The sequence below is a fragment of the Hermetia illucens genome, chromosome 3 (assembly GCF_905115235.1).
Source record: "Hermetia illucens chromosome 3, iHerIll2.2.curated.20191125, whole genome shotgun sequence".
In the NCBI taxonomy this organism is placed as follows: domain Eukaryota; kingdom Metazoa; phylum Arthropoda; class Insecta; order Diptera; family Stratiomyidae; genus Hermetia; species Hermetia illucens.
This window is the reverse complement of record NC_051851.1, coordinates 117,679,965-117,700,246: the sequence shown is the minus strand read 5'-3', so window position 1 is coordinate 117,700,246 and position 20,282 is coordinate 117,679,965. Positions and strand designations below refer to the sequence as shown.

The 20,282-nt window shown below is 41.7% G+C and overlaps 1 protein-coding gene across 4 annotated transcripts; it reads left to right on the top strand.

The window, feature by feature from the left end:
- The first annotated feature begins 520 nt into the window (after positions 1 to 520).
- Positions 521 to 20,172, top strand: LOC119651783 (brain protein I3-like). 4 transcript variants are annotated; one of them, XM_038055539.1, is made up of 2 exons: positions 521 to 838; positions 19,519 to 20,172. In XM_038055539.1, the coding sequence occupies exons 1-2, from the start codon at positions 763 to 765 to the stop codon at positions 19,827 to 19,829; spliced, it is 387 nt and encodes a 128-aa protein (XP_037911467.1). In that variant the 5' UTR covers positions 521 to 762; the 3' UTR covers positions 19,830 to 20,172. The 4 variants fall into 4 exon arrangements, with proteins under 4 accessions (XP_037911467.1, XP_037911466.1, XP_037911468.1 ...); XM_038055538.1 differs by having other exon boundaries at positions 525 to 838; positions 19,444 to 20,172; XM_038055540.1 differs by lacking the exon at positions 521 to 838 and adding an exon at positions 9,906 to 10,039 and having other exon boundaries at positions 19,444 to 20,172.
- Positions 20,173 to 20,282: the final 110 nt, after the last annotated feature.

The window sequence follows — 20,282 nt, the reverse complement described above, 5'->3', positions numbered from 1 at the left end:
AACGCACATCTCACGCATATGAAGCGACTTCGGATGCACACAATCGATATGAACAATTCGCGATCGTGAGTTACGTAGTTTCTGGGTGCATTTCACGCATTTGGAGACGGGGTAATTACTGAAATTATGGTTGCACAGTCCACCAGGAATTTTTTCATACACACACCCGTCACGTCACGAAATGTCAAAAGTGACTGGGTCGAGTGCGTTCGATTCGTAGAACGTTGCCATTGGTTTTTTTTCTTTTTGACTGTGCTAGCGGCATCTGATGGTGAGTAAAACAGGTGGAGTAGATTATCACGTTGAATTACGAAATGCTGGAGAAAATATATTTTGCGTTCATGGCATAATTTAGAATACGAAGAATACTTCTCATTTGATATTACGCAGAGAAATCTGGACATATTCAAACTTAAAACACTGCAACGAGAACCTTTCCTTAAAAATCTTCACCAACCGCCCCCCTCTGGCAACGCTGTTCATCTGTTTATGTTTGGAAACTGCACTATTCTCAGCTGTCAAATGCAATACAAACGGAATGATTCACCAACCCCAAGTGGGTTAATTGACACAAGTTCGATGATAGCGAGTTTGATAATTCTCGGGTTCGTGTCTGTACCGCTCCGTGCTGTCGCATGCCTTCTGAAAAACAAACAAATAACGCCTGATATCACGTTGTCGAAGCAGTTCTCCGATTTGTTCATCTCCACTCCTTCTTCTAGTGTTCGTGGATAGTTGATTCGCTACACCAGTTTCGCGATAATGTCGAAATATCCAGTGGAAAATCCACCAACGTACGCAGAGGCGATGAGTTCGAGCGATTCGTCGCAGGCAACAGGTAAGTTCCCGGGAGTTCTTCCCTCGTTGAATTTATTGCAGTTGTGCAACGGAGACGAGTGTTAGGCGCTGAAGTGTCAGCACCCGCTGACACTATTTCGTTTCCTTATCACAGAATCGCGATGGGAATTGCACGCAGACAATGGATTCCGGCGACTGCGAAAAGTTTTTCCGAGTCAGCGTGAATCATGATTTCTGATGTGAGCCTCGTTTCTCTGAAATGCGTTCTCAATGCCTTGGATTCGTGCCTTGAACTATGTGGGCAGTAAGATAGGAAAATTAGCTATTAACGCATGGACATTAACGCTGGCAAAGCAAAAAATCCGGAAATACCTAACGATAAAGAGTTTTCGGGCAAATTTCCAGTGGATTGCTCTGACTTTGAAATTGCTGGACATCTTTCTTTCCCATTGTTGCGAAATAGCATGGCCTTCAGCTTCCCCAAGGCAAAAGCGATACCGATTATCCTAAAAAACCTAAAACCTCTCTAAGTCGAATTCTCTTTTACCAGTTGTTATTCGAGTTATATATTAAGTTGTTCCAAATGAAATGGCCGTTTTGGTACTAAAATTTGAAACGACTGTAAAGCTTACAAATATTTATTTATTTAATCAAAATTGGGGCCAGCCGATTCAAAACACTTCTCCCAACGAGATTCCAGAGCATGTATGCCAGTTTCGTAGAAGTTCAACTGCCGGGTGTTGATAAATTCGCCGAAGGCAATTTTTACAGCCTCTTCGTTCCTAAGTTGTGTTTCTGTCAAAAAATGATCCAAATCCTTAAAAAAGTGGTGGTCGGTTGGCGAAAGGTCCGATGAATATGGTGGGTTAGACAAAGTATCATACTGCAATTCGTTCAACTTTTGAACCGTTTTTCCGGAAACATGAGGTCGTGCATTGTCGTGAAGGAGTATCACACCATCTCTGTTGACCAATCTCAGCAGTTGAATACGCAATTTTGGTACATTTCCTCGAGTTGGGCACAGCATTTCTGTGCATTTATGGTTTCTCCAGGTGCCAAAAAAGAATAGTGGATAATTCCAGCTGTAGACGACCAAACAGTCACCCTTACTTTCTTCGGATGACGGCTCGATTTCGGCATCTGCTTCGGTGATTCATCGGCATCTAGCCATTGTGCTGATCGGCGACGATTGTCGTATAATATCCACTTTTCATCTCATGTCACTATTCTGTGCAAAAAGAGATCGCTTCTGTTGCGGGAGATTCAAAAACTGCAAATTTCCATTCGAAGCGCCATGTTTTGCTCCGTAAGGGCTTGCGGAACCCATTTGTCTAGCTTTTTCACCTTTCCAATTTGTTGCAAGTTCCGGGAAACTGTCGAATAGTGCACGCCCAGTTTCTCTGCAATGTCTCTCACAGACTGACGTATGTTGGATTCGACTAGCAAACGCAGCTCGTCGTTGTCAATCGATGGTCCTGGATGTCAATGTGGCTTACTTTGAAGGTTTACGACCGAGTTTGAACTCATACAGAAAAGTATAGGTTCTTGGCTCTTTTCCATCTTTTTTTCCTTTTTATTCACTGTTATCACAACGATGGTCAAAACTGAAATGACTCCTTGATTAAATGCAAGAGTATTTATACTTCATTATCCGATACCAACAGCACCAACTGGTGGTGGTTTGATACAGCAAAATCGCAACTGACTTCACTTGATTGCCAAATCGGCCATTTCATGTGCAACAACCTAATAGATATCGACTTGACCACAGTCCGCAAACTAGGATTATTAAAAAATATTAAAAGCTAAAGTTTTTTTTAAGTTTTGGTGTTTTTTCAAGGCTTCTTTAATAAATAAAAAAAACTACCGAATTGTCCTAGTTTTCGGACCCTAGAAATATGTTCGGAATAAGTCTTGAAAATTTCATAGAATTTCATTGGATAGATTTTGGGCACATTTTCAACAAGCAGTTTCGAGAAAAACGCATTTAAAAAGCTGAATACGATTTTCAACCATAAAATATTTGCTGATCATTATCTGCTATACGTAGTCCATAAACCTTAGGTTCCTTGAAGAAACACAAGTGAAGCCTTGGCTTCAATTCTTATGATTTTACCGAAGTCATTCCGAGCGATAAGTACGCGCTTTATTACGGCGATCGGCATAAACCTGGCATGTGACATTTTACCTGTTTAGTACTGTAATTTCCGAAAGGCTCCCTATATCAAAAAATCACTTTGCCCATATATTCTACACTGTATACAGTTGAGCCAAAAAATCGATTCAAATTCCATTCATGAAGAATCTAATTCTCTCCAGCTCTTTTTAAGGTTTGTATCGATCAAAGATTCGAAGTGATGTCTGTCTGTCTGCCCCTCACACCCGATTTACTCTAAAACGGCTAAACCAATTGTCCCGAAATTGGATCCCTTTACATACAATCTGTGGCATCATTTTGCGCTGGGTTGAAGGGGGGCTCCCCATACATGTAGAAGAGTGTTGAACATTTATTTTTCAGAATATGGTCGTGTGGAGTATCGAAAGAAAGGACTCAATTATTACTTTTTGAAGCTTATGATATTTTTGATACTGGGTGAAACATAAGGGAGTAAGGGATCAAAATACAGTGCGCGCAATTTCTATATACGCACCCCATATATTGCTCGCTGTGACAATATAGAAGCCTTGAGAAATATAAAGTTTATATGATAGTAAATGTATCTTTATTTAAGTTTAGAATAACAAAAAATTAACAAAATACATATTAATTTTTTTGTTAAATTTACAAAAAAAAACCACAAGTTTTTACTATTTCAAATTACAAAAATTATTATTATTATTAATTTCTCTATACGCACTTGCACTTTTAAGCTTATTAAAATAAATAAACGCATATTGATTGGTTACTAATATTTTGTTTTGCCCCTATTGGACCTTATGTCTTAAAAAATTCGATTTGGCGTTGAGGCTATTTAATTTTTAAAGTATTTTCTTCGATTTGATTCCAGCATTCTAAATTTTTTTTCTTTAACTCAAGTACGGAGCTAAATTGGCTTTCATTCGCATAGACTTTCCGTGCATGTATCCACCATATATTCTCTATGGGGTTAAGATCAGGATTTCGATGTGGCCACTGCAAAATTTTTATTTGTTTGTCATTTAAAATTGATTTCGTGTATGCAGAAGCGTGTACCGCGGCGCTGTCATGTTGGAAATGCAAGTCAATGTTATTATTCTCATCTAAATGCGGCATCAAAATGGCTTCCAGAAGCTTAGTATAAATTACTGAGTTCATTTAGGTTTTTCCGATTCCTTGTCGAAGGTTACCGGGAAAAGAAAATGGTCTCCAAACCATAACACTGCCGCCTCCAAAGTTGCGACTCATTTTTTTTTAGATCGTGCCAAAATGCCTTAAATACAGCCTACCACTAATTTTTTTTTAGATCGTGCCAAAATGCCTTAAATACAGCAACAGCTCAGCGAACATGTCCGGTCTGGATTTCACGGCAAGCTTAAGGGCCCTTTTCGGCACGCCATCCAGACCCGGAGCTTTATTATCTCCTATCCTAGTGCAGATTTCTAGCATCTCGTCACTGGTGACTGGCGGTATTGCTGTGTCGTTCAGAGGTCGTTGGAAGCTGTCTATGCCCTTCTCTTGCTGGGGAAAAACCCCTGGATAATTTTTAACAAGAGTGAAGGGCACGTGATCTGCGGAGATGATCGGCCTCGGAATGGCGCCATCACAATTCTATAGTCGCTCCCCCACGGGTTTACGTCCGCTTCTGAACAGAGTTCCTTAAAGCATTCCCTCTTGCTCCGTTGGATGGCGAGCTTGAGGGTGTTGCGGGCTTCCTTATAGGCGCGCTCTTCTTGCCTCTGGTCGATTCTGTCTACCGCTCTTTAAGCTGCTCTTCTGGCTCGGTGACAGGCTGATCGAAGGCTGACCAGTTCAGCATTCCACCAGTAGTTTGGTCTTCTACTGGGGAATGAGCACCTTCTCGGCAGAGACGCGTCACACGCTTTGGCGATGCATTGGGCCACATGGGCAACTCTTTCCGTAGAGGCGCCTGCTTTATTAGGTTGGTCTAACCACACCTCCGTGAAGGTCTGCCCATCCAGAGCTTTAGCCGACCAGCCTGACATCTTTCTGCCTGCTTCCCAGTGCATTGTATGGCTTGTCGACCGCATACTCATATCGCTGCTCCACCAGTCGAATTTATAACCCACACGCCACCGTGACGGTTTATATAGGGTTCGCTAATGATGGCAATTTCCACCTTGGATTCGTAGATGGTCTGCTCGAGTAAATCTTGAGCGACACTACAATGATTGAGGTTTATTTGAATAAACCTCATTTTTTCATTGAAGTCAGCGCCTTCCTAAATTCCGGGCATTTACCATTTCCGGCAATATGCCGGTAATCCCGTTCCCCACTTCCTTCGCACAATAAGCATTTGGGGTCCCTATTGCACGCTTTGGCAATATGGCCTTTCTCTTCACACCTTCTGTATCGATCGGACCGATCAATGCCGCTGGTGCATGCCTTCGCGAAATGGCCAAACACGAGGCACTTGAAGCACCTCTTTAGAGAAATCTGCTCTCTCACACGGCAAACAACCCATCCGATTCGAACCTTCCCGGCAAACGTATCACGCCACCAGCCCAACGCCACATCCTCGTCTCCATTACCGCAAGACGCCGTTCATTGTCTTTTATAGTTGGCCAACACTCAGAACCATAGACGGCGACAGGACGGACAACAGTGCGGTAAATTTTAGATTTGAGACGTTTGTTGGTACGTCGATCACAAAGAACACCAGTTGTGGAACGCCACTTCATCCAGGTTGCATTAATGGGTGAAACAATTTTATAACGCAGTTCTCCATTGGCTGATACCGTTGACCCGATGTATTTAAATCGTTCAGTTCTGGGCAGATCACTGCCGCTGAAAGTAATTGTGCGTGTTTCATGGGCATCGGTCGTCAAAAATTAAATTTTGTTTAGATTCAATCTGAGACCGTGTTGCATGAGGCGATCATTCCATTTTTGGACAAGTTGCTCGAAATAATTTTTGCTATCAGTTGCTAGGAAAACATCATATGCATAAAGTAGTGTGTAGGGCGCTGGATGTTGGATATCCGTGCGACGGTGTCCATAACAAGAACGAAGAGGAGTGGTGAGAGGGCGCTTCCTTGATGAACACCAACAGAGACACGAAGTGGTTTTGATACACCCGCCATACTTCGAACTTTACTTTTCGGATCGTGGTAGAGCAATTGGACCCAGCCCACGAGTTCTTCTGGCACTAAGTGTTGACGCAGGGCATACGAGATGAGTTCGTGTGGCACACGGTCAAACGGTTTCTCTAGATCCAGAAATGCAATGTAAAAAGGGCGATGCTTCTCACGGTGTTTCTCCATGAGGAACCGCGCAGCGTGTATTGCATCAGTAGTTCTGCAGTTTTTGACAAATCCGGCTTGATTCATGGTTATTTCAACGATTTCGCGAATACGGTTGTCAAGAATGCGTTCAAAAATCTTCATGGTATGGGAAAGTAACCGGATCGGACAGTAATTTGAACATTCTGCTGGACTACCTTTCTTTTTCCATTTTAGAATAGTGGTACTTCCTTGTCAGATGGCGTTCTTCCTTCCTAAATAACCTGAGCCACAGTGTTGAGTCCCAGCTCTTCGCTTTCCAGAGCTCGGATGCGATGTCATCAGGTCCCGTGGCTTTCCCCGATTTCATTCGTTTTATTGCCTCCTCGTAGACTCAAAATCTACAATTTACCAATAAAAACAAATCTAAATAAAAACAAGTCGGGAAAATGGAAGCTGAACGCTTCAGGTATGAATGGTTTTGTGTATATCTTTTATAAAGACATTTGAGTGTGCATTTTCCCATTAGTACGTAGCACGCAATATATGCATATATTATGTGAAAATATCCACTTTCACGAGTCTTGAATTAGCAAGGAAGTGACAACTTTGACCTATTATTACTTCGTTAGTAATAGTGAGATTTCTACCAAATTTAGTAGAATCATGCTCTATATCATAGCCTACATTGCTTCAATTTCGTGGTGCTAGGATGAAATTCTGCAGCCAATTACTGAAAATCTTCTTCATTTTCTTTAGCCTTTATCCCGTCCACAAGCGGGGTCGGCTCGTCGTGATCAGTTTCGCCATTTGGCTCTATCGAATGCCTGATCTGGGTGCAATCTCGAGGTGTTTAAATCCCCATCCAGCGTATCAAGCCACCGTTGCTTAGGTCTGCCTTTTGGTCGTTTACCATCGACTTTGATGTTCAGACCAATCTTGGCAAGTGAATTCTCGTTAGTACGAATTGCGTGACCATACCATCGAAGACGCCTCTCTCGCAACTTTTCCACGATCGGTGCAACCCCATAACGATCGCGGATATCCTAATTTCGGATGTGATCAAAACGTGTCATGCCAGTAGTTCAACGCAACATCTTCGTCTCCATTACCGCAAGACGCCGTTCATTGTCTTTTATGGTCGGCCAACACTCAGAACCATAGAGAGCGACTGGACGGACGACATTGCGGTAAATTTTAGATTTGAGACGTTTGTTGATACGTGGATCACAAAGAACACCAGTTGTGGAACGCCACTTCATCGAGGTTGCGTTAATGCGGGAAGAAATTTCATAATGCAATTCTCCATTGGCTGATAGCGTTGACCCGAGGTATTTAAATCGCTCAGTTCTGGGCAGATAACTGCCGCTGTTTTATGGGGAAAATGATAGTAATATACTATTATTAACTTTATTTGCACAGATATCGGTATGGACGGTATTTTGGAGTCTAGGCACCATATAGTGGCAGCCTCTTGATTTTGTTCAGATTTTTCGGTTTGGTAGTTTCTGAGAATATGTCCACTAAAGAAATAAACACTTCCAACCCCCCTCATTCCCCACCTTTCCAACAAATGTCAAAATTAAGATCGGTTTCGGAAAGTACTAATCGAGACCCTTCATTTGATATCCCATATGATTATATTTGCTGAAAAAAATTTCCAGCTCGCTTTTGCATGGACGGCAATCCCCTTAAGTTTGACGTAGAAAGATGTAACTCACTGTATGCGTGAGCGTTCACAGTTCCCACCTTTCCACCAAATTTGGTGTCAATCGCTGCAACTGATTCCGAGAAAAATCCGTGTGACAGGCAGACGGATTTTAATAAGATTTAGTGTTTTGTTTTACACAAAACCTTAAAAATTGTGATTATTGATTTTTCCAAAAAAAATCTATAAAAAAAAATTAATAAATTCTGGTATATACTGGATGTTGAGCCGAAGAAGAAAGGAAACTCCCTAAATGTGTATTTGGAGTCCGTCCTCATGCTCTGAAGAGCCGGGTCGTCCTTCTGCTCCTTGTCGATTGCCGGAAAATCGACGATGATGGGGATCTTGACATTCAACAGATGATATTGTTTTATTCTAAGTTTTTTTGTCGTTGGTTTACACGCTGAGTTGTTCTGCTTCATATAATTCTCATGTTCTTTTTGCGAATAATATCCACGCGCCCCGTGGTCGCAGAGGTATCGCGACTAGGCAAATGGCCGCGATTACGGCCAATGACGGCACACGTTCGACGTCTGCCTGAAAAAATGGGCGTTCGGGAAACCGCGATACGGACAAGTGCGCGGAGGTCCCGGTCCTCCCACTCCCTAGATCCAACAAGCTTTTTCCTTAGCAGCTGAAATTAACGGCAGCAAGCTCCACGCCCGTCAAAATTTACGACTACAGGGAAGTAGACGTGAGTTTTGGCTTGCGTAGGATCTTTTCGTGGCGCTTTGTTTTGGATGACATCAGTGCACCCATATTAGGCGCACACTCCCTGTGTCACTATGGGCTGCTGGTGGATATACAGCATAGGTTCCCGATAGACCCCGCCACATCAGCGAAAATTTCAACTTGTATGTACACCAGCACTCTTTCTATCGTTTTTGAAGATATTGTCGACCCATGTATTCGCACATTTTTTCAAAAATATAGCAGTATCACTACTGAGCGTATCTCTGAGCCACTTAAGAATGACGTTCAGCACCCCATTATCACTATTAGCTCCGCAATCTTCAAGGAGATGCGTCCTTTACCACCCCAGAATCCCGCGCGAAAATAGTTTGAACAGCTACTTTAGCAGGGTAGATGTAAACCTTCTAACAGCAGTTGGTCATCTCCACGCCACTCTTTTCTCAGAGCTCGGAAAGCTGGGACGCTGAAGGCGGCCGTCACAGCGCCATCCTGGTCGTAGGTCTTGCTTTTCGTTCTGCTTGAGCTCCGTTTAGCTGTTTGCGAAGAGTTTTCTGCTAGCCTTCCTGATGTGATGGGGGAGGGGGCCTGCACCCATGTTCTGATTAGGACTGATGCCACTCGAAGCACTGCAGCACCATAAGAAGGTCCTCGAGCATGGGGAGCACGCGTTCAGTTGGACGCCAATGGCAAGCCCAAGACAGTCTCCTTAGACAGACTGAATCCTTTCTTCCACTGGTGCTGGAAGGAAGCGTGAACGACGCGTAAATTTTGACATTCGCCAGTTGTTTTTCCGATGTCAAAAGAGAAAAATACCAGTTAATTTGGTGATTGATCGTCACGATAATTTATTTAATAAATTGTAATATTAAATGTAGTAATTATCACAATTTCAGCACTTCATTTTTGTTTTCCTGAGGATTGTACAAAGAACGTTGCCTCAAACCCTCCTCCTTTATCTGGGCTTGGGACTAGCATGAGATTTTAACCGATTTTAATAAGTTTTACACAATACCTTAAAAACGTAGACAAATTTGCCAGTAGATGTGAGAACTAATTTAGACTTAACGTAAAAGGCTTTCTTTGCTTATATTCTGGACAAAGCCGTCAGTCACGGCCCGTCACCAAACAGATGCGGGCTCAGGACTGGCTGAATGCTCCAAAATAAAATAAAATTATTGTTTTATCGTAATTTTAAATCTATACCTATAAAGCTATAGTAGTTAATTGTCGACTTTCTTCGGTGAATATAATGCACCTCTCTCTTTATGCATTTTATGTATTCGGCAGCTCTCAGGTTTGTCATAACGTAAAGATAAGGATGACTCATTAAAGCTGAAATAACAAAACAATCGATTGATAAAAAGCTGCTAGATACTGAGAAATAAGATTCAGACAATTAGTTGCCGGCTCGGGAGGGTGATCTTTAAAACACGCACACGTTTCGAGGAATATCTTAAAATCGGTAAGAGTATCAATCAATTGTATCGCTGTGTGATTTGCAGAGTTTTATATTTTCCATGGTGCATTATCGGACAGTTTCGACAGAAAAGAGTCATTTTTGATAAAACTATGGTTCACGACTAACAGCGGTGACGATATCACCGGAATATGTGTTTTTACCTCTATGTATCTATTATTTAACCATTATCAGCAGAAGCTTTGATGCAGAAAACATCTTCCCATTGTTGAATATTTCGCGTTATGAAGTTTCATAAAAAATGTCTGGGTTGTGATTCATTACCAAGTATTGCGTTCAAGACATGTACTCCACATAAATATGAAGAGTTCTCAACTTGGGGAAAACCCTTATAATGCGTCCCGAATTAAATTAGCTTCTGTGAAAAATAAAATTGTGTAGAGAGTATTTTTTACACTGTGTTCAGTAAGAAAGTGTACAACAAAATTTAGGTTAGAAAAGGAATTCTGTTTTTAAAGTTTATATTTCATTAAAGTACTATTCAAACGTCAGTCCAATCTCCCTCGCTAGGAATAATGGCTTCACACTTGTTCTTCATACTTTGCAATACTTTCTCTGCATAGTCATTATTGTCATAACCGGCTGTCTCAACGTTATTCACAGATTCCGAGTGTTTGTATCTTCTTCCCTCATAGCTTAGGTTGAAGAAGCCCAAACATTTTCATTCAAATTGGCGTCTGAACTTTGAGCAAGCCAATCTAATGTGATGGTGTCATTTTCCTCTTTCCAGTGGGCACAAAACTGACTGCGATGTTTGGGATCGTTATCCTTTTTCAAAATCCATTCGCTCAAATCCGTTCCATACAACGATCCGACAGACTTCAACGATACTTTTCGGTATAATTTCACCATAAAATCTGCATCGACATTTCTGTTCAAAGAATGAAGTGTGCCGGATCGTTGCTGAGCAGCATCCTCCTTTTCTTAATTGGTGAATCACAGAACTCAACTGTGACGTAAACGGGAAGCTGCTTACCTACAATCATCATCATCAACGGCGCAAAAACCGGAATCTGGTCTAAGCCCGACAATTCGATATCCTTCAAGGCTGTCTGGTGCCCTGGCCTACGCCATCGCCCCATCTGAGGCAGGGTCTGCCACGACTTTTTCTAGGATAGATATTGTCCAATAGACTTTCCGAGCTGGATCATCCTCACTCGTACGAATTAGATGACCCGCACACCGCAATAATCGCTCATAAATTTCGTCCTTATGTAGGCTACGGAATCGTCTATCTACATGTAGGAGGCCAAAGATTCTTCGAGGAATTCTTCTTTCGAACGCGACTAAGAGTTCACAATTTTTCTTGTTAAGAACCCAACTTTACATGAGGACTGGCAAGATCATTGTCTTGTATAGTAAGAGCTTTTATCGTATGCTCAGACGTTTCGAAAGAAAGTTTTTGTTGGCAGCCAACAACCTTGCGCGGATTTGATCGTCATTGCTGTTATGGTTTATGATTTTTGACCGTAGATAGGAGATATTATCAACTGTCTCAAGCTTGTAGTTCCCTATCTTTATTGTTCTCGTTTGACCAGTGCGATTCGATGTCGTTAGTTTTTTGGTTTTTGGCACTGCCATCATATACTTGCCTTCATTAATGTGCAGCCCAAAATCTGACCTGTTGTTGATTTGCCTGGAGTGACGCCTCTTTGGTATGGTGGGCCAATGATGTTCTGGGCGTATGAGGCTACGTGACCTAGCAGGATAGTGGATAATATTTTATAGAGCGTACGCAGCAATAGAGTTATCGACACTATCATTGCTGCACTGCCGGATATTTCGCTTTTTATGTATGAGGACAGATAATGCCTCGTTGCCAATCGTCTGGCATTGACTCGTCGTCCCACAACTTGAGTATAATTCGATGAAAACCCTGGTGTAGTTGATCGCCTCCATATTCAACCAGTTCGGCTGTAATTCCATCGGTACTTGGTAACTTATGATTTTTAAGCCGATGGATAGTAAGACAATGATCTTGCCAGTCCTCATGTATTCCTCGGAGACTCGGGTTCTTAACAACAAGAATTGCAAGCTCTTGGCCGCGTTCGAGAGAAGAATCCTCCGAAGAATTTTTGGCCCCTTACATGAGGATGGACGATTCGGTAGCCTAGATATTGACGAAATCTATGAGCGATACCATGACCGTCAGGTTGTAGGTAAAATCCGGCTCAATAGGTTACGGTGAGCGGGTCACTTAATCCGTATGGATGAGGATGATCTAGCCCGGAAAGTCTATAAGGGCAATATCTATGGTAGAAAAAGAAGACAAGGCATACCCTGCCTAAGATGGAGCGATGGCAGGGGTCAGGGCGCCAGACCGCTTTTAGGGATATCGAATTGGTGGACGTCGGCGCAAAACCGGGATGTCTGGAGTTCCTTATTAAGGCAGACATAGTCCGGATACCGGTTGTTACGCCGTTGATGATGATGATCAAAGTACTCAACCAGAAATCAGATTTCCCTCTTTGCCTCGGTAAGCTGAGCAGAGAGAGGTGTATAAGGCTTCGTCCTACTGACTTCTTAGGAAAACTTGCGCGCCTGGTGCGGTTGCTCCCTGTACTTTTCGAGTTCGCAGACTTGTCGGTTCTTGCAGGTTTCCTTTTTCTTTTTGTGAAGTCGTTTCTCCACTCGACGTGACGAGTTTCTGCGCGTGCCCGCGTTCTTTGAGAGTGTAGCATTGCCCGGTATGCAGCATTCGTCCGTTCCGTTGCTAGCTTACATTCATGATCGAACCAGTCCTTCCAATTTTTTTGCGACTTGGGCCAAGTAAGTTTGTGGCCGTACCAATGATAACGTTCTTCAGGTAGTTGTGAAGATCATTTGCTGATACTTCATCACCAAGACCTCTATTAGCTGCGGTTGTTGCGGCATCCATTTCCCCCTTATGGGTTTTACTACTAATAACAGGGTCCTCCCTGTTATTAGTAGCTAAAGTTCACTCCCACTTGATTGTCAGAGGGGATTTGACGTGGTATTATATTCGAGCTCGGAGCACCATGCCAACGAGATAGTGGTCCGAGTCTATATTGACCCCCCTATATATTCTGACATTCATCAAGGCTAAGAGGTGGCGGCGTTCGGTCAACACGTGGTAAATTTGGTTGAAAGTGGTCCCGTCTGGAGAGGTCCCCGTTTGTTTGTGGACCGTTTTCCGTGTAGGTAGTAGTTTGAACAACCATTTCGTGTGACACTGCTAATTGAATAATACGCAGTCTGTTGTCGTTGGTAGTTTTGTGTAAGCTATGGAAGCCAACGTATCGTCCCTATACGGGCTCCGTTCCTACGTAACAGCTAAAATCTCCAAGTGATTTTGATATCACACCCGGCGGGCTTCTCCAACTCTGCAGTTTCCTCTGTAGGGGCACGAACATTAATGAAGCTTAGTGCATAGCCCTTCACTTTAGTTTTCAAAGCCGGTAACAGCAAGTTTCATACTTTGGCTGACCACGAAATCTACTTCGAGCACATGCTATAATATATGATGTAGTGGCTCTTCTCCAAAAAACCGTTCCCTGTCCAACGCATCTCTTGCAACGCTATTATATTTACCCTATATTGGGAAAGAATATTGGTTAGCGTGGCAAGGAGCGCACGTTTCAGGAGAAAATGCGCAAATCATAAAATAGCTTAAGGGTAGCTTAAGTACTGAGGAAGAAAGTAAGTAGCTTTCGAAATACGTATTTACTAACTATTAAAATATATTGTAGTAGGAGCAAGCTACCTAGTTTTATTTTTATTTTATGCGCAAATCATTCGTCCGTTTTCGCTACTGGACTTGTTGTGTTGTCAATCCAGTCCGAGGCTCCTTGCGTGGCTTCGTAACTTTCGTTCCGTGTAGGGTTGTCAGCCCTCCCAAACCCCCAAGCAGTTGGTACAATTTGTTCAGTTACCCCCCTACTACCCTTTGACCGTCTACCTACAATATGACGAATAGATTTAGCACACCATGAAAAATCAAGCACCCCTTCTATGGTATGCATACCGCTTCACTTAGCTATTGGGTTTAAACCACTGGGTGCTGTGTCAAAGCGGGCAACGTGCACCGTTACTTTTTTCAACAGTATACTCCACACGGCGGAGGCTTAGATGGGTCTGAATTCCAGTAGTAATATTAGTGCGACCTTAAGAAATTCTTTTTCGTTGTGGGGGCTCTCCTTTTTTCCTCTCTTCGTGTCAGTTGTAGGACTGCAGTAACGTGGTAGATTATTTTTAGCTAGCTACGTGGATTCTACTGACTCTTAATCTTAATTGGCTCAGAATTGATTTAGGCATAAAAACGCTCTGCTGGCTTGACGTCATAGCTTACCATCCTGCTTGCCATCCTGATGAAAGAGACTTTAAATTCCGGTGTATATAAATATTTTCCACTGTTTGAAAACTACAATCCGAGAAGAATCAATTAAAACGTGTTTTAGATGTTGTACAGAAAGGGCCCTGTGGGACTGCTGTAGTGACTCCTTATGTCCCTCATGTGTATCGTGTAAAATCATCTTTTTGGAAAGCTAAATGACTGGTGATACATACATTGCAGTGCATTGAAGTAGTTCTCATTCATGCAGAGAGCTGCTACTCGTAATTTTGGGTAGATTTTCGCCTTTTTCCCTCCCGTTAAATTCCACGCATTGTTCCGTTAGCCAACCCTCGAATTTCCAAATGGCTTTTTTGGTTGGTATGCTCGGATATAAGGCTTTTACATCGAATGATACTAGACAGTCGCTTTCCTACAGGAAGTGGAGGATGTGCATCAAGTTTCTGCACTAGCTCTATGCTATTTTTTACTGAATACTTGCTGTGATAATATCTGATGGTGCTGGTTTCTTTCATAAGCCACTTTGCAATTTTATAGGGTGGAGAGTTGGTGTGCGCTATGATTTCTCATGTCTCATTACCTTGCTTATGGATTTTTGGCTGGATCCTCATTCTCGGTAAAGACGGGTTTAACATCTTCAAGTCTGCAATGTTTCCTAGTGTTTTCCTACTTTCGTTGAGCGCCTTTTCTATCCTTTTTATAGAGTCGGGAAGAGGATTGTTTTTCAACTTGAAAAAATTCCCATTTTTCAATTTTTCTTCTAGGGCACTGTTGTATTCATTTTTATCCATTATTACAACCGCGTTTCCTTTGTCGGCTTTCGTGTAGAAAACATCCTTTTCTCGTAACTTCTTACCTACTGGGTCATATCGGTATGTTTTTTTCACATGTTGTTCGCTTGTTCAGAATATCCTCTACTTCTTTACGAACGATTTCCTTTGATTCGGAGGCTAGATGCCGAATGGCTCCTTCTACGTCGATGACCACGTCTTCAATTTGTGACTTTGTTTCGATTGCGAAATTGAGTCCGTTGTTGAGTAGTTGCAGCTCACGTGTTGTAAATGTATAAGGTCGGCTGTCCAGAATAAGAAAAAGTATATATAGCGACCACAAGATTCGAGGAATAAATTTCGGACATGATGATGGCGTGTTATGGCACTAGTCCAACGTATCATCTTCGTCTTCATTACCGCGAGACACCGTTCATCGTTTTTATAGTCGACCAGCCCTCAGAACCATAGAAGGCCCCAGGGCGGACGAGACTGCGGTAAATTTTCAACTTGAGACGTTTGTTGATAAGTTGATCACAAAGAATACCAGTTGTGGAACGCCACTTAATTTAGGTTGCGCTAATGGGCAACACAATTTGATAACGCAGTTAACCATTGGTTGATAGCATTGGTCTGAGCTATTTAAATTGCTCAGCTCTAGGCACTGCCACTAGCAGTAATAGTGCCTGTATCATTAGGATCGGTCCTCAAAAATTCAGTTTTATTCAGATTCAATATGAGACTGTGTTACATGAGACGATCATTTCATTTTTAAATAAGTTGCTCTAGATCCGCTTTGTTATGAAACGCCAGGAAAACATCATCTGCATAAAGCAGTATATAGAGCGCTGGATGTTGGATGCCCCATATAACAGTGGTGAAAGGGCGTTTCTTTGATGAACAGCAACAGAGATAGAAGCTGTTATAATATGCCCGCGACATTTCCCACTATCTGATCATGGTAGAGCAATTTAATCCAGCACTTGAGTTTTTCCGGTACTAGGAATTGCCGCAAAGCATGCGAAATAAGTTCGTGTAGTACACTGTCAAGCGCCGTCCCAAGATCCAGAAATGCAATGTAAAGAGGGCGATCCTTCTCACGGTGTCCCCCATTTTTGACAAATCCGGCTTGATTCACGATATCGCAAATATGGTTGTCAAGAGTACCTTCATCTTCATAGTATGGGATTGTAACCAGATCAGACGGTGATTTGAACATTCTGCTGGATTTTCTTTTTCCATATTCGAATGGTGACGTTTTCTTCACCGTCAGATTGTGTTCTCGCTCCTGATTGAACTCGCTGAGCCACAGTGTTGGGTTCCAGCGTTTCTCTCTTCAGAGCTCAGATACGATGTGGTCAGGTCCTGTTGCTTTTCCCCGATTTCATTTGTTTTATTGCTTCCTCACTTCAGTGGCATTGCTCCAAATGTGGGCAGTGCCTGTGGAAGTGGAGGATGGACAAATTCTTTTGTTGAAATCTACTCGCCAAATTCTCGTCATCTATCCCTCGCGGCTCGTCGATTGCTAAGCAAATCACCATTTTTGTCATTAATGGAACAGACTTGTTGAATATCCTGTGTACGTTGGTGTCGGCTTTTGACAAGTCGATACAGATGTCTCTCGCCATCTCGAGTGTCTAATTTATCGTATGCATTGTTCTGGTAACTTCTTTCCGGACCTTCGTTTGGACAGCATCGTTCTAAAGTCAAATATCTTGGTTGATAAACCGATTAGCAGGCTTGGTGACTCCGACGGTTGCATAGGTCGCTTTGTGGATCTTTTTAACTTGGTTCCACGATTCTTCGACATGGTTGGTAATCGCGTAAGTAAGATATTTTCTTCTTTTTCTCGAGAAAACGCCACCAATTCGTGGTAAGCCTCAGGCTTTTTTATCGGTGGCTTGATTCACAAGACAGCAGGTAGTCTCATAGGGAACATTTATAAAATGTCGGCGTCTTATAAATATATAACAGTAAGTCGATTTGCGCTTCAATGTTCTCACTATAAAATGTAGTAAGATGAACCAAACGTTTGAAGAACCATGTATTGACAATTACAATAATGATATATACGTTCGCCACCTTCATTGCGCGCTCTAAACCCTTTTCACCCATGGCACCTGTTGTCATTTGTCTTTTCACCCACATGATCACTGAGTTCGCCCACAATAACGATATAATCTTGTATCAAAAAATTGCCAGAAGGCATCTTTCACGGCATCGGATCTATCTGTTTGTGGTGCGCCTGCGATGAAGAAGTGAATTTTGCGATCAGCTGATTTAGTAGTGAGCGATTTCTTTGATGGAATCCCGGAAACCCTTTGAGATTGCAATGCCGATACCATATTGACCAGCCCAAAGCCCAAAGAAGTTTATAGCCAATTTTACCGTGTTCGCATTCTGTGTATACATTGCTAGCTACATACAAACGGCACAGTTCTGCATCCGAAAGCGTCTAGCTTCCGGTTTTTGATTTGTTCAAGATAGAAGAGGAAATATACCTGAGAGGTGGTAAAACGTAGGAGGACGCGAGGGACAGTACTATAACATAATTGATCCGTTAATTCATTTTATTTTGAGATAAATGCGTTCTTGGCCACAAGAAACTGAATGAGTTTATTTGTGCTGCTCAATCCCCACGCAAATGGAGATTCCCTCGGGGTCGTAGTTTTTTTCAAGGTCTGAAATGATAATTCCAAGCAGTTAGTAGTTTTTTGCTAGTTTTATTATTTCTAATGTCTTCATTCTTCCGAATGGGACAAAGGCTGAAGAAGAAGTATTAAAACTATTGTTGTGCAAATTAGCTTAGAGTACCGAAGTGCACATAGAAACTCCTGGGATGGGGTCAGGGTTTCAAACTGGAGCAAGAGATCGAAATGCTCAACTAACTTGGCCATCACAACGTAACAACTTGTACTTTTTTAAGGTTTGGTTTGCAAAACAAAACCTTATTAAAATCGGGTCAATGTCTGTCTGTCTCCCTGTCTGTCTGACACACGCACTTTTCTCAGAAGCGGCTATACCGATTGACACGAAATTTGATGACAAAGTAGAAACTGAGAACCCAGACATACAGTGAGTGATATCCTTCTACGTTGAGATTAAGCGGAAGTCCTCGTATATGCAAAACGGGGGTAGTATCAAACGAAAGGTCTTGATTAGTACTTTTCGATGCCGCTCTTAGTTTTGCCATTTGTTAGGAAGGATTGGGAGGGGGCGAAAGTGATGATTTCTTTAACGAAACCATTTTCCGAAAAATCAGAAAAAAATCATGAAGCTACCCCTATAAGGTGTCCAGGCCTCAAAATACTCTCCATATCGATATCTGCTCAAATCAAGTTAATAATACTATATTACCATATTTTTGGGAAAATTGAGTAAAGCCCCCTTAAGTTTATCCTAGAGTTATATAGGTAGAAGTATAGGATATAATATGAAGCATATTATCCCCAAGTTTGATCAAAATCATGCTATTACTAAAAAAGTTAGTTAACCTTACCGTGTAAATTTACTGCAACTAAATATCAATATTACACGAAAGTGAGTAGTCTGACATGCTAAATGCATATACACAACGGGCTACGTACAAATGGGATAGTTCTGCACTCGAATATACTCACAGAAGAAGCAAACAAAACCTTTCATTGCTGAAGCGTGGAGCTTCCGGTTTCCCGATTTGTTTTCGAGCCAAGTTGAATAAAAACTAAAGAGCAAAAAATATAACAGAGGAACCTTGAAATAGGATTTAATTGGATTTCACCATATTTTCATGCATTGAGCTCGAAAGACAGAAATCTCGATCATGAGGGTGGTAGAAAAAAAACTGTTCTAAGCACGATCAAAACGACAGCCGCAACATTCTCATTTGATTATTTATTAAACATTGGGGATTCAAATGTATTTGAATTGTCTACGAATATCCTCCAGCACTTTCGTTCTGAACTGGCTACTACCAAGGCACATTTAAGTTTAATACAGTTATCATCAATTACGGTTTTAAGTTTTGTATTTGTAGCCGTTAGTATTGTTGAGATATGGGTTAGTAATGCCTTTATTTTCCACTGTGTGAGTAGGGGAGGTGGAAATTTACGAACAATGAAACATGAATAATATTTTTCAGTTCGTGGTTTTAAACTGAAAATGATTATTCATGTTTCAGTCATCAGTCTGGAGATTGTATTCAATGATACGGTAAACTGAATATTTGCATTAAAATCTGGATTCCTCTTACCTCCATATGTCTAACTAGTTAGATTAACACCATTTCCAGGTCCACTCATCCAGTAACAAATCTTTTATCTTTTCAGGTATGTTTCAACAAATACATACTGAGACTTATTCAACACCGGCGGCAATGCCAACTGTCTACCCAATTCAAACAGGGCCACCACCGACAATGCCGATGCCTATGCCCGTGCCCGGAGGTGCTTACCCCCATCCGATTCCAACTGCTCCGCCAGAGCCACCAAAAATATCACCAAGCTACGGCTCAATTGGCACTCATACTACCGTGATAACGACGGAGCCCCAAATCATTGTTGTTGGTGGTTGTCCTAGTTGCAGAATTGGAGTTTTAGAAGATGATTACACTTGTTGCGGAATTTGTTGTGCCATTTGCTTCTTCCCCATCGGAATCCTGTGCTGTTTGGCAATGAAGCAGAAAAGATGCACAAACTGTGGCGCTGAATTTTAGGACCTTACAAAATATTCATTTCTGCTGATGGATTATGGTGCCGACTTCTATTATGATGAATGTATACATAATTATTGATTATGATTAGGGGGTAGTCACGAAAAATTGTCGATTGTAAACCTACACATGTTTTAAAAGACAATGACACTATCAGATTTTGTTAGTATTATAAGGAGAGGAGTATATGCAATGGAGAGTTATTTGTTAGCTATGAACACATTACGTTTTGTTAGGTATCTAAGTATGTGAATAATATGATAATTTAGATTTTTTATGAATATTCCTATTATATATTGAAAATATAGATAATAAAGGAAAAGTGCACATTTATTTGGAATTGAAATTTGCTTCTGACTTAGAATCGTTATGTAGTTGATCGTTTTAAGGGATATCCTATTCAGTTGCAGGTAAGTGCTAGTATGGCCGTTGGAACAAGTGGTGTTTCTTGTTAAT

Excerpts from the sequence above, each read along its gene's own strand:
- LOC119651783 (XM_038055538.1), top strand. The coding sequence starts at position 763 with ATGTCGAAATATCCAGTGGAAAATCCACCAACGTACGCAGAGGCGATG. Across the intron at positions 839-19,443 it reads CGATTCGTCGCAGGCAACAG|GTATGTTTCAACAAATACAT; the intron begins GTAAGTTCCCGG and ends TTATCTTTTCAG.